This window comes from Myiozetetes cayanensis, unplaced genomic scaffold, assembly GCF_022539395.1.
Source record: "Myiozetetes cayanensis isolate MyiCay16 unplaced genomic scaffold, myiCay2020 scf10, whole genome shotgun sequence".
Taxonomy (NCBI): Eukaryota; Metazoa; Chordata; class Aves; order Passeriformes; family Tyrannidae; genus Myiozetetes; species Myiozetetes cayanensis.
Genome location: NW_026086605.1, coordinates 33,466,837 through 33,480,807, shown reverse-complemented (window position 1 = coordinate 33,480,807; position 13,971 = coordinate 33,466,837). Strand labels below are relative to the sequence as shown.

The 13,971-nt window shown below is 50.2% G+C and overlaps 1 protein-coding gene across 1 annotated transcript; it reads right to left on the bottom strand.

The window, feature by feature from the left end:
- Positions 1 to 2,379: 2,379 nt before the first annotated feature.
- NUDT13 (nudix hydrolase 13) lies at positions 2,380 to 8,963 on the bottom strand. The gene is made up of 9 exons (XM_050305442.1): positions 8,824 to 8,963; positions 7,240 to 7,351; positions 6,901 to 7,040; positions 6,399 to 6,506; positions 5,866 to 5,972; positions 4,868 to 4,993; positions 4,564 to 4,675; positions 3,869 to 4,023; positions 2,380 to 3,382 (listed from the first exon to the last, which is right to left on the bottom strand). Exons 2-9 carry the CDS (start codon positions 7,320 to 7,322, stop codon positions 3,191 to 3,193), a joined length of 1,023 nt encoding a protein of 340 aa, XP_050161399.1. The 5' UTR covers positions 7,323 to 7,351; positions 8,824 to 8,963; the 3' UTR covers positions 2,380 to 3,190.
- Positions 8,964 to 13,971: the final 5,008 nt, after the last annotated feature.

Genomic DNA, 13,971 nt, shown 5'->3' with positions numbered 1-13,971 from the left:
CAGATAGTGGATCTTTAACCCTCCATATGTGAGACCAAAACTAACCCCAGGGCACAGCAGAGACCTGTTTAAACTCCCCTGGACACCTGGGCACCTTGGCTTTCGCCACTCTTGCCACTGGGAAGTTTCATGGAGTAGTCTCAGCAGTCAGCAGCCCTGGAATCCCCGTGCAAGCAAACTGCTCTCAGCATCCCTGTGGTGTGAGTGGGGGGCAGCCTCGCTGCTGCCATGGAAAATCCCCTCCCTGCAGGACACCTGCCTGCTGCCCTGCCTTTCCAGCCCCTCAGGAATGGCAGCTATCCCCAGGCACGTGGTAGTCGCAGTGGTGGAAAAGCATTTTTAGTGACTGTTTGTGCTGCAGCTCCTGCTGCAGCTGCTTGTCTGAGAAACTGGAATTTGTTTTCCATAGTCAGGGCAGGCCCTGTGTGCCACCTTATGGTCCCTTGGGATGCTGCAAAGGCTGCAGCAACAGCTGCTCTCCCTCTTGCCATTTCTGTCTTTGGAGTGGAACACGAGAGCATCTGTTCTGGCAGGTCCAGCATGGAAATTTATTTCTTTTTCCAGCTTGTTTTATCACCCCAAGAAAATTCCTTGCCGTGGAGGGCAGTTTGGCTTCTTGGCTTAAGCAGCAGGGCTAGTGAAAAAAGGGAGCTGTTCAAGGGTGTGAAGTCAGGGGTGTGAAGTCTTGGTGAGTGTCTGCTCAGTGTCATGGAAAAGAGGGTCATGAACAGCTCACAGCTTTCTGGTGGGAAACTGTAGCTAAGATGTGAAGGGATTAACACACACAGAGGGTGTGTTACTCCTGGGTAAAAGCAGGAATTGCTGTTGGGAATGGAGTCTCAGCTCCCGTGGGTCCATGCTCCCAGATGGATATTCACAAGGGGACAAGGATGGGAAGTGAAGAGCAAAGCTATTTTGAAGGTAAAGCTCAGTTTATGCAGGAAAAATTATGTAGGTGGCAGTAAATGAGAAATATCCAGTAAGAGTTTATAATTTGATGGGGGAAATGGACTAATGATACCCAGTGACTGCAGGATGTTGATCTAAATGAGCTTAGACCAGACCTTTTCTCACCTTTTGCTAACAGAAGTATTTTTGGTGGTGCTCAGTCATCCCCAGGTGTATCCATTGCCACCTGATTAACACTCAGCAGTCTTTTTTTTTTATTATTATTTTTTTTTTCCCCCTGACACAGCTGCTTTCCATCTGTTGCTAGGTTGGAAAGTGAGTGAGGTTTTGATTGGAGCTGAAGGCAGGGGCAGCTGAAGTTGTGTTTGAGCAGTGCCTCAGACTGAACTCTCGGGCTGACCATCACATTTGGAGCGTGTCTGCTGTCCTCTGGGTAAGAAAACGTGGCCTTTCCACACTCCAGCAGAGCAGCCCAGCTGATGAATTCTCACTCCACACCAGGTAAGATTTGTTTTTTTTGCTCCCTCAGTCAGAGATGAACAAGTTGTGTTGTGTGCTTTGGTTACTTTAATCCTCTGCTGGCACCTGGTAGAGATAAACACGACTTTTATGCCCTGCTGCTTTTGGGAAGTAGGTGGAATGTTGCTCTGAACCTGCCTGCATTGGTCTCCAAAAATTTCAGGTTCATCGGATGACTGCTCATATTTTAGAGCTGCCAAATTATTTTCTATCTTGCTGACTGGTAATACCTGTTGTAATGCCCCAGGCTGGCAGCTTTTCAGCACTGGTCCCTTGCAGTCCCTGAAGGCAGTGGGGTCTCAGTGACTGATAAGATCCAAGTATTCCCAACGAGGATTCAGTTCAGGGATGTGTTCCTGAGAGGGAAACACGCTGCTCCATCCCTTCTGCCTGCTGATCCCTTTTCCACGGGAAAGCCCTGCTGTGTTTTGCTGAGGGAGCATCTGTCAGGAATTGCCTGCTCCTTTTTTCTAGGTCACCTGCCTTTGTGGAGCATGTCCTGTCTTGACTGCAGTGTGTTCTTCAGGCTCCAGACAGATTTCTGAGCCAAATGCAAGTGAGAACAACGTGTCTCTCACCTTGTTTTTCTGTCCTGGTCATAGCTGTGTGCCTGTGATCCTTCCTGCTTGCCTAACACCTGGAATAGAGGCCGCCAGTATCATCTCATAACTAAGTCAAAAGGGGTATGGACTAAGAATTTTACAAAACAGTTTAAAATTTAACGCTTTCCCAAAGATGTGATGAGGAAAAGAAAATATTTGAGTAGATTGAAAAGACTTTTTTTTTTTTCTTATTGATAATTAAAAAGGAACATGCAGATGTTTAAAACTGTTTTAAGAGGATGTTTTAAGGAAAGTGGATGCAGGAATGCTGCAGCTTGAGTGGTGTGAGGGCTCCTGTTGGTGTGTCTGGCTGGGCTGAGGGGAGGCAGCAGTGCCCTCGGCTGTTCTGGAGCCACATTCCTACCGGGATGAATGACAGATTGAGTTCACAGACATGACAGACACGCTCTGACACGTGGGTTTTATTGACTGAGAGTCGGGGTAGGAAGAGGGTTTGAATATGCTTTATGTCTGGGTTTTGCCCTTCCCCTCTCCCCAGTAGGTAGTTCTGCTCTCTCTCCCTTGGGATGGGAGCAACTGGTGGGGAAAATGGTGCCTCTGGAGATGTTTTCAGTTGCTCAGATGTATCAACGAGTTAGAAGCCCATTTACCATTAAACAAACAAACAAACAAACAAAAAAAACCAACCCCAAAACCCTGGCTGATTTATAAAAAACTGGAAGATTGAATGGGAAGGGAGTCAGAAGAAGGGGAGAGCATACAAGCAGTGGCTTTTCTTCTTCTTTCTGATAGCTGTCCCAGATCCACATAAAGATGATGCCACTGTCCCTTTAATTTTTTTCTGGAAAAAGTGTGCTTTTGATATCCATCCTAGATGGGGGAAAAATGGAGGAAAACGGGACAAAGGTGCGAGGGGCTCACTGTCAGCTGGTCACAGCAAGTTTGATGCTTTGGAACTGAGAATTTTATTGTGCATTTGCTGCAAGTTGTGGGGTCTCAGAGGAGACCCAGTGTACGTGGGACTGTCCGAGGGTGATCAGATCAGACATGGCTTTGTAGGCCAGTGGATCTGAGTTTAAGGGTGCCATCAGAGTGGTGTTGTCCTCACTGTGACACAGCCTATGCCTCCAGAGGCTTTGGAAGCTTTTCTATGGAGCTTTCATAGTTCTGGTGGAATCCCAGACCTCATGAAGCCCTGCCTAAGCCTGGGCACTCTGCTGCCCAACCCACTCACAGATGAGCTGGTGAGCAATGGCCTGTCTGGGAGGGAACCAGGGTAAAACACTCCCATCATCTTGCTTTGAAGATCTGGGCTCTCTCTTGAGGCCCTCCACGATTTCCTCCGGGCCAAACCAACGGGCTTCCTCCAGTTCCAGGCTGTCCATACTGATCTGGAAAGAATTTGAGAGCACCAGTCCCTTAAATCAGCTTTAAAGGTAGGCACAGGTACCTTGCTTGCTCTTGCACCCACAAAGATCCTGTGCTGGAATGCCCAGAGTGCTTTATCCATGCCTGATGCCAATCCAGGAGAGGACATTACCATCCACCAGTGCTTTGGTGCCTTGGTTTCCTTGGGAAACACTGTTCCATCCTGGCATTGGCCTGCAAAGCACCAGTGGCTGAGCACAGTAATTAACGTGGCAGGACCTAATTGTCCTATGGCAAATGTGAGAAAACCTCCTCCCCTGCAAAGTTCAGAGGGAGAACTTTGGGGTGCTGGGGCTTGTACACGTGCAGCGACCTCGCAAAATCTGCCACATCGCAACAGGAAAAAAAAAAAAAAAAAAAGATTATTTTGAACTTTGTTCTTCACTTGTAGAAAAAGCTGCATTCAGAGAGGATAGTGAAACGCCTCGGGGACCCTGAGCCCCGCTCACCTCAGCCCGCTGTGCTGCCACCAGGGCGTGCCAGCCCAGCATCAGGGAGCCGCTGGGGAAGGGCCAGTGCTGGGACGCCGAGTAGCGGAGCGACTCCACCTCCAGCCCCACCTCCTCTGCCACCTCCCGCCGCACCGCCTCCTCCACGGTCTCACCTGCAAGCGACCAAAGGCAGGTAAGGGCGGCCCGGCCTCCGGGCAGCGAGGAAAACAGCGCATTTCCCAGGCGTTCCAGCCCGGCTGTGCCGACCTGGAAGCGCTTGGCAGCGGGATGCTCCGTTAAACGCATCAGCAGGGCTCGCCTCCCATACACACAAACACCAGAGGATTTTTTTGGTTTGGCCCTGTCTACATACAGAGCAATTCAACATCTCCCCCTTTTTTAAGCCGTTTTCCCTCCTCTAGCAAGAGGTCTGTAGTTTTTCTTCTGAGCCAGGCTGCACTAACCCCAAAAATGGATGGACTAAAAAAGTATCAAGAGCTTCTAACCTGGGGAGTTTAAAACTTATGTTTACCAGCAGGGACTAGAGCAACTGGAGGGACACCTTCCACCAGACCAGGCTGCTCCAAGCTGGCCTTGGACACCTCCAGGGATGGGGACACACATCCACCTGCGTGTCCATCCTTCTCCCTGCACGGGTGGTTCCCACACCCTGCAAGGCCAAGGCCGCTGCTCTGGCTCAGGGCCCACCTTACCCACGTCACAGAAGCCCGAGAGAGCCGTGAACATCCCGGGGGGAAAGGAGGGCTGGCGGGCCAGGAGGCAGCGGCTCCCGTCGGACACCAGCATGATGACCACGGGAGACACCTGGCAGAGGCAGCAGACAGCAAAACAAGGTCACACCCCACAAGTAAGTGGAAATTGCTGCCTCTCCTGGCTGGCTGAGGGCCTCTGGGTGAACGCTGAGGACGAAGCAGCTACACACAAAAAGCCCTCCCACTGGCTGTTCTTGTCCCCAGAGTCCCCTGTGCTCCTTCCCTTCGCTGTCCTGGTGCTCACCTGGGGGTAGTAAGTGATCCCACTGGCCTGGCAGACACGCTTGCTGCCAGCTGGGTTCTTCTGCGTGGGCTGCCCAGTTTTGCTACAGTACCGGTGGGAGTCGTGCCACCGGAGGAGGGACTGGGCCTGCAAGCACAGGAGAGAGAAACACACTAATTTTATTTTTATTTTTATACTTGTTGCAAAGAGATTATTCAGAGCAGTCTCCCGGGATAATATTTTGCATGCAATCACGGGGACAAACTCTGATTGTCTCTGGAAGCCTCAGAAGGGTAAATGAAGCATGGGCACTGCTTTGAAAAACGGCAGCTTTCTGCATCCTGCTTCCAAATTTGAGTATGTTTGAGGGAGGTGGGGGAGAATTGGTCCTTTTTGGGAGGAGCTGTAATGGGAACTGGACTATTCTGAAGAGTCTCCAACCCTGAATATCTTCTTAAAAACAGCCCAATCATCACAAACTATAATCATACAGCAGGAAACACGAGCTATTTCTCCTTATGGGTCGGGACAGCTGATTTTTCACACACAGGGCTTCCAAACAGAGGCCATCTGCAGAGTAACCAGCTTATAAATGAGTAGTTTTAAAAGAGCAGCTCTGAGAGAAGATGTGTAAGCTCGTCTGTGACATTCAGTTTGCCCATATTACAGGAATCTAGTGCCTGATAGTTGCTGAGCTGGGGCAAACTGGGATTGCTGTGACTGCTGCTAAGACCAGCACATTTCACACTGAACGTACAGCAAGTGGATGCTAAATGGCATAAATTACTGCAAGTCATTTTTAAGCCACTTGTCTGTTTCCTTTTCCACTGCCTCTTGCTTTTGGGATCACAAATTTGGGAAAACTGGTGTAATTTATGGCGTGGCTGCACCCAGGTCCCTGAAAGTGTACAGCAGGTGTTTCCACAACGTGTGTTAGATCATAAAACCATATGGGAGACAAGGAGAAGGGTTGATATTGGAGATCACAGCTTCGGGAAGGTAGAAATCCAGTCCAATACCGAAGCCAGCAGAGGAGAATCCTTCCCATCCACCACAAAGAGAGCCTTTCTGAGGTCAGTGAATGATCCCTGGAGTTCAGACTCAATGACTGATTTCTCCAAAGCTCCTGTTAATTAAAAAAAAAAAAAAGAATAGAAACAACAACAACAACAAAATCTTTGATCTCATAAATTCCAGTTTTTATCCCAACTTTCCGCCCGTCATTGTTCCGGTATACAATTTCTGGAAGTTGCCACGGAAGTGACACCACATCAGGGGTAACATTCCCAAATGTTCAGTGGCTGCCAACAGCCCACCTTCACTGTCACACACACACAGGCACAGCACCAGCAGGGTGCAGTCCATGGCTGTGACCTGCCTCACTCACACCAGCTCCTGCAGAGCCCACCCCCCAGCACATGTGCAGCCCAGGAGCAGGAATTCAGGGACACAAGCCAACAGTGCATGCTCATCCCAGGAACGGGAATGCTGCCTCAGCACGCTCAGTGCATCCCACTGATGCTGGCACGGGTGGAAGAGGAGTTATCCCAACCTAAATCCAGGGCAAAGTGTGGTGTGTGCTCGTCTGAACAACCGATCAGCACCGACTTCTCCATCCACTGCTCAGCCTCTGGGAATTTCTCCAGGATCCGTCGCATCTCTGAACAGCAGGGAAAGGGGAACAGAAAGCTGTGGTCAAAGCAAATCCATGCAACTGGGATGCCCCTCTGGATCTTCAAGGCACAGGCAATCTTTGCTCATGGCCCACGTGAGAGAGGGGACCAGACAGGGTCATTGCTTCTGTCCTACACCAGCCAACACCTTCCTCTCAAAGAAAACTTTCCCTGCCTCGCACCAGAAAACCTTTGTCAGTCAGACCTTGCTTGTTTTCCTTTCTCTTCACAAGGCACAATCCCAGATTTTTAAAACCGATCGTCACAGGATGTTCCTGCACAAGCTCCATGGATTTCCATCCCCTGTATCAGGGCTTGCTTGCAAATGTCTCTGCTTCGTTTCAGCTGCGTGATCCAGGAGGGGTTTCTTTCCTTACTTACCTGCTGCACTGACCTGTGGCACCAAATATTTCTTCCCAGCTTTCCGCAGGAAGGGGGAGAGATTGTGAAAGAGGTAGAAAGTTCCTGAGGTCTGGGCTTGTCTACAAAGGCTGTCGTCTTCCTTTAGCTTATTTAAGTATCTGCAGCGAGAAAATGATGGGGAAGGTGAATTCAAGATCGGGTTGAGATTGTCACTGTTATGCTTGTTTGGGTGCATTTACTTTGCACAGAGCGGGGGGGGCTGAATGGACAAGGACAAATTTAAAGTATTCTACGTGCTTTGAGAGTTTTGACAGCTCTGGTCTTCTCCCTGTACTCGAGAACCAGAGGAGAACTTACCTCATTTTTCTAACATAGGTGGAATGTAACCTGTAGAGGAGAGAGGAAGCTCTTCTGTGCAGTGCTTGGTAAACTGCAGCCATAGCCAACACCTACAGCTGGGCTCTCTGCCCTAAAAGGAGAAGCATAAAATGTAATGCAGCAGCCCTACACAGTTAAGTTTGATTTAAAAGGTGCAATAACCAGGTAAATCTCCCTCTCACGGAGTCCACAGAATCTGCTTTCTAAATTTACCACTTTGGTTTCAGTCTCCAGTCACACACCAAACTCGGTTTCAGGCCGTTTTTAAGACTGTTTAAAGCTGCCTGGGTTTGTTTCCAGCTGTGAGTGTGCACAGGTCTTACAGAACTTGCTGTTAAGACTGGATTCAACATTCCTGCCCCAAACCCCTGTGTCCCTGGGGAACAGGGCAGTGAAGGTGGCTGCTCTCTTGTTTGCTTCCTACACACTTGTAATGGCCTCGATCCAACCACACATCCCACTGCAGCACACAGTGGATCTGTGGGAAAGGCACTGATGCCAAAAGGGAATGAAAGACAAAATATCAGCTGCTGAAGAGAATTCCCTGAGTTTAGACCAGAGACAGCAGTTGCAGCTGAATTGGATCATCTCCAGCTGTGGATGTTTGGGGTTTTTTTGTGCCAGAGGATCCTGCCACATTTGCAGTCACAGACTTCAGTTTGACTTCGGCTTCAGGATGTCAGGAAATAGCCAGAAACTCTGTCATCTCTAGAGCCAAAACTGATCCTTGATCCACAGTCCTTAACGATTGCCCTGGATGTTTCCCTTTCCAGCTGTGGAACTCGAAGCCCTTTAAGGAGGAAGTTACGTTTGCTTTGGTTCACAGAGGCAGAAAGTGCCAGGGAAGAGTCTGAGAGCCTTTCTTTCAGCAGAGGTCAGTGATGGCTCCATGTCTGCACGTGGAGACTTTGCCTTTGTATCTTCGGACATCTCTGCCCCGGATCCCTCTGTCCCACCGCGACAGCTGACAGGGATGATCCCTCGGGAGACAGGGCAGGCTGTTTGGGAAGCCACTGGGCTGGGGCAGCCGCCTGCGAGGACGGCGACTGTCACAGACCGTGTCTGACAGGGTTTGGGGAGTGACAGTCGTGTGTCTGCCACTTCTCCACCCCCACGCCTCCCGCAGCCTGGAGTGCGAATTCCCCGCTGAATCCAGGATTTCTGCGCTTTGCTCTGGAACGAGCGGCACGGCGTGACCGGGGTGGGGACAAGGAGAGTACCTTGCCCCCAGAACCTCCCCTTGTTTAACCCCTCCCTCCCTGGGAATCGCCGTGCCAGGTTCTGACTCACGGAACCAGTCAGACTTGGAAAAGATCGAGTCCAGCCTTTGCCTGACCACCACCTCGCCAACTGGGAATCACCGGGAATCCTCCAGCTTAACCCTGGGAGTGTTCAAGGCCAGGCTGGACAGGGCTCGGAGCGACCTGGTCTGGTGGAAGGTGTCCCTGCTCCGGACCACGGAGACCAAAAACTGGCGGAGACCAAAACCTGGCTGGGCTGCGAGCTCCAGCCACGCCGAGCTGGGGCTGTGCCTGCCCTTCCCCAGGGATTTCCCGCACTTACCGCGCCCCGTGTCCAGCAGCGGGGATCGGCTGGGAAGGCGCCAGGCTTGGACCAGCGGCGGGGATCAGCTGGGAAGGTCCTGGTAGTTTTAACCTCCCGCAACATCCAGCGGAGCGCGGCTCTCGCTGGGCCGGTCGCTCTTCCCGCACCGGGAGCGCTGGGAAATGTAGTTCTGCACAGCCGAGGGCTGGCGCTCCGCGTCTGGAATAACTTCTGAATGACTTCTGCGGTTCGCGAGGCTGACCGAGAGTAAACTCTTTTTTTTTTTTTTTTTTTTTTTTCCCCCCGCACCTGCTTCGTTCCATCAGCAATCCTGCCTTTGGCCGAACAGGAGTTACGATGAGAACGCCGCTACTGCAATAACTTGAGCTGTTCTTAGCGACGGAGTTTGTGTCCTGGTGGTAGTTTCTTTCTCTTTTTATTTATTTATTTTTGGTTTTTTAATTTTTTAATTCCAAGCTTCTCCGGGTTGCGTGTCCATAATATCAGAGCGCTGTTCAAAGTTAAGGACCGTATGTCCTCAGGCAGGGAAACGTGCCAGGGGCTGCATAAATCCAAAGGCTGGAGCTGTTCAGTATTCCAGCACCCAAAGCCACAGCTGAGTTTGTCAGCGAATTTCTCTGATCGGGGGGGTGTGTGCTGTGCCAAGGCACATGTCAGAATAATGACAAATCATTTTCATTCCTTCATAAGTGAACAAACAGACTCCTCTCAAGTACTGAAAACATTATTCTGGGCTGGGACCTACGTGGCTATATTTAGCACAAAGAGAATTTTATAAACATAAGTAAAGTAAATGTTTTCAGGGCAGCCTTTTGCTTTTTGGTCGTGAATTGGGCCGTTCTCATCGAGAATTCACGTCATGTAATTCGAGAGCGTGGCTTGTAAAAATAACAAACAAAGCATGCAAGGAAACAGGACTCTTACCAGTTACTTACAAATTCAGGTTTAATTATGCTTGACTGCTATTTGTGGGCTTCCTGAGACAGGGCAAGCCCCATCTTATTAATCCACTGGGCTAATTGGATTAATGGACAAAACACATCTTCCCTTAATAAGATAAAGGATTGAAATACAATCTCCAAGGGAAGTATCCACCCTGCTGTTAAAACAAACTAACAGATTTATCGACCCTGACTGGCCCCAGAAATGGCTCTTGCAAGAAGAGCTGGTTTTAGAGGGAAGCAGCTGGAGGAGGTACTTTGGACCTCAAAACTGGCATTGTCTTGGTGAGTGCACCCTGTCAAATGAAGGATTAAAAAGCCAGAGCTCTCCACTGCAGCGTCAAAGCCTCCTTTGAAGGCAGGGCAGTGTTGTGGCCTGTAGTTGCTACATGTGAAAAACCACATTGATACGCCCAAATCATGCATACCTGGCCCGTGTGTTGGGGCAAGATGTGCAGGGAAAATGGGATTAGAATCACTTCTGCTCCTGGTCTGAGCAGTGGGAAGCCAAGGAGCCTGGGAGAGATTCCCTGTGCCTTCTCCAAGGGTCCGTGCATTAATTGCCCTGTTAAATATTTCTGCAGGACGTAAGCAGGAGAGGTGATTTTGAAACAGAGGCTTTCTTGTCATTCATTCCCTTCATCTTTTAATTTAAGGAGCACAAATACCAGTTATTGCTTTGGCAATGAGTTGTTTCTTTGTAAGTGTTTTTGGGCTCTGAGCTGTGTGAATTGCATCTATAAACTGTGTGTATTAGTCCCCTGCAGACACTGAACTCCGTGCTAGGAGCAATCCTGGGAGTGAAGGGAAGGCCTGGCCACACAAATCACATCCCTGAGATTTATGTAGCTTCTAATTTGGGCTTTGGCAGCTCCCCAGGGGAAGTGAATCCCAGAGACTCTCCTGATGCAAGAAGAGCAAACAAAAGGGGCGGGCAAAGAGGACACAAGCAGTAAGAAATGCTTGCCATCTCCTACACGGACAGGATTGCAAACCAGGTAAATCTTTGGTCCTGTGTTGCTTAAGATTATTAATTTTTTTTTTAACCTGAGTTTGTAAAATACTCATATTGGGATTAAGAGTTGGTGAGAGTTTTGGTTTTGTTTTGTTTTTTTTTTTTTCCCAAGCCAAAAAAGTGGCTGGAAAATGTAATTATAGGATAATAATAGTTATACTGCTAATCTCTTTTTTTTTTCTCTCTGTTTTGTGTCTCTCCAGCTGCCCCCAATAAGCAGAAATAAGCATTAGAATTGCTAACAGCTGGCCCTTGTAAAACAACTGTTAACTGCCCTAAATGTATGAAACTAGCAAATTCACATTGAAAACTCACGGTTGAGCCACAAGAAACCTCTTGGCAAAAAAATACTTCTTTTCTTTTATTTTTTTTTTTAGGACAAGCCTAAGGAAAGACAAACCACTTCTTTAAAGGGAAAGTTAACGAGCAGTCTTTCCCCTCTGTCATTACATTTTAAATGCAAACTAAGCCAATCTGGCTTTTCTCTGAGGTTACATTTGTGTATATTATATATATGATGGGCTCCTATGGTTTCTCACACTCAGGGTGGGGACCCTGAAAGAAAAGAAAGTGCCTAATTTGATCTGCTGGTTACATCCTGTGCTCCTGAGCCCCTGACGGGGGAGAGGGGACACTTGAACATCTTGAGGGGCATTTTCCTGGCATTTGTTTCAGGTCACACGTGGGTTCTGTCTTTCCCCTCCCTTGGGAGGTTATGGAATATCCTCAGACTCTGGGGCTGACTTGCACAGCACAAAATAACTGAGGGCAAGAACGTTGACTGCAGGTTGATGGCTTCATTTTGGGAGCAGGCTGGTGGGAAACCAGATCCCTTTACAAAGGGTGAAACCTTGGCTGTGGCTACACCTTAAAAAAGAAAAAAATTAAAAAAAAACAAGCTAAGCTTTTTGAGCTCATGGATTGATATAAAACGGATAAAAAGTCCAAGATGACAACGAGCGTGATTAAAGCTCGGTGGGCTCTGACTTCAGCCTGGGAAAGCCAGCTGGGACCCAAATCCATCACTCTGGAGCCTTCAGCCCCATGCTGAGCAACACAACCCTCAAACCTGCTCGCTGCTGTTCTCCACTGGCTTCCTAAAAATACCTGGATAGTGCAAAAAGACGCTGAGGAAGCAGCGGATCTCGCTAGAGAAAAAAAATCTGAATGTGCCTCTCCAGTGTGGGAGGTTTTGCCAAATCTCTGGAAGCTGCTGTTAAATCTCTGGCTACATGTTATGGACTCTTTGGATAACGGGGCTTTAACTGGATTCCTCAGCTAGAAGCTTGGATATCATTCCAGTGTTTCCTGCTAGTTGTAGGAGTTGTATTTCTGTTGGAAGGCGACCAGAACGAGAGGAAAGGAAGGCTTATTTTTTGACGGAGAGTTCCACTGAAAACTGGCCTTGTTCCTGCTCTGGAGCAGCAGCTGCTGGCCCTGTGTGGACACATCTGTGTCCACAGCTGGACGAGAAGGGACCATGAATTCACTTCCTATCTCAGAGCCTCCCCCAAAATGGGCTGTAACACCCGGGGTTTGCCCAGTTTAGGGAAGAAATCTTAGTTATGGATCGTGCTGCAACTCCCGGTTCCCTCTGCTGAGCACAGTGGGGTTAAGCCAGCTCAGTCATTCCAGTAAAGAAAGTGTGTTAGAGGGGGATTTTGACCCCTTTTTTGGGGGGGCTGACCCCTCCCTGTTTATTGTTGTGAAAGATTTCCAGCTGGGAGTGACCAAAAATGTCTGCCTTAGGAGGAGGGAGACTGCAGGCTGGTTAGGCTGCTGAGGAGGTGATTCATTATTTGAAGCCCAGATCTAAAGAGAAAGGAAGAAATGCTTGTGAGTGTCCCTGATTCCAACTCAGTTGCTGGAATGAGTAACTGGAATCCTAGAAAACAATTGAGCTGTCATGGCAAGACACATCCAAGCAGCTTATTAATGCCTTTCTGTGATAGCTGAGACCTCCTGCTGTCCCAGAGAGAGGGCTGACAGTGGTTTGTGATACAGGTTTTGCTGCTGCCTTGCAAGTTGGGATCAACTGAGATGGAAGCCCTGGAAGGAAGGAAGGAAGGAGGGGGCTGCTTCAGCAGCAGCACTGGAGGAAGGCACCCAGGAGTCTGGAAATGTCTTCACCTGGGCTGGCAGGAGAAGGTGAGTGAAAGGCTTGGCTGGTGGGACAGAAACTGTGCTGTGAAATGCAGCAGATGGCACTGGCAGGAGAGAGGGAGGTGCAAGGCTGCTTTGGGAGCACAGTTATCCACAGACATTAAAGCAGCAGTCAGAGACAGGGGACACAAGACTCTGTCTCAGAAAGAAATGAGGATCTGGGCGGGTTATACCGAACGGTGCAACTGGTGTGAATCACCCACGTGCCACCGTGGTCAGGGAGCGGATCCCGACTGGAATGTCTGTCCAGGATTGTCAGCTGGGAGCTGATCCCCTCCTGGATGCGGGACTTGGCCTTGTGGGGCTCTGCCAGGCTCTCCTGGGAAACAGGGACACTGCTGGAGGTGGGAGCTGAAGTCACAGAATCATAAAATCATAGGAAAAAAAAAATACCCTGAGCTGGAAGGGACCCATCAGGATCGAGTCCAACCCCTGGCCCTGCACAGGGCACCCCAAGAACCCCACCACGTGCCTGAGAGCGGTGTGGCCCTTCACAGGGTGGGCTCCACGATCCCAGAGGTCTTTTCCAAGATTCCAAGACTGTGACCCCGGGCTCGGCTGCCCCGGGGCTGGGCAGGGCTGCACGTGGCGCCTCCCGGCCTTTTGAGGGCCTTCCCTGGCGACTTTCACTCCCAAACCCCGACACTTTCAGCTAAACCCTTTCACTTGTTTCTTCTTGTCTCGGTGCTGGTTTTACACTCCCTGTCCTCGCCGGTGCCGGTAGAGCCGCACCCGCGTGTCCCGGTGTCCCCCTAACGTGTCGGGTGTCCCCCCCCCCGTGTCCCGGTGTCCCCCCCGGTGTCCCCCCCCGTGTCCCGCTGTCCCCTCCGGTGTCCCCCCGTGTCCCGGTGTCCGTCCCCGTGTCCGATGGCGGCGGCCCGGTGGGACCCACGTGGAGCCCCGCTCGGCGCATGCGCGGTGCGGCGGTCGCCGCTGTGACCGGGCTCACGTAGCGCGCGGGGCGCCCCGCCTCGCGTGGAGGGGGCGTGGCCTGAGTGGGCGTGGCCGGCGAGCCCTTAAAGGGCC

Excerpts from the sequence above, each read along its gene's own strand:
- NUDT13 (XM_050305442.1), bottom strand. The coding sequence starts at position 7,322 with ATGGCTGCAGTTTACCAAGCACTGCACAGAAGAGCTTCCTCTCTCCTC. Across the intron at positions 5,973-6,398 it reads ACACTTTGCCCTGGATTTAG|GAGCTTTGGAGAAATCAGTC; the intron begins GTTGGGATAACT and ends TTTAATTAACAG. Across the intron at positions 4,676-4,867 it reads GGATCACTTACTACCCCCAG|GTGTCTCCCGTGGTCATCAT; the intron begins GTGAGCACCAGG and ends TGCCTCTGCCAG.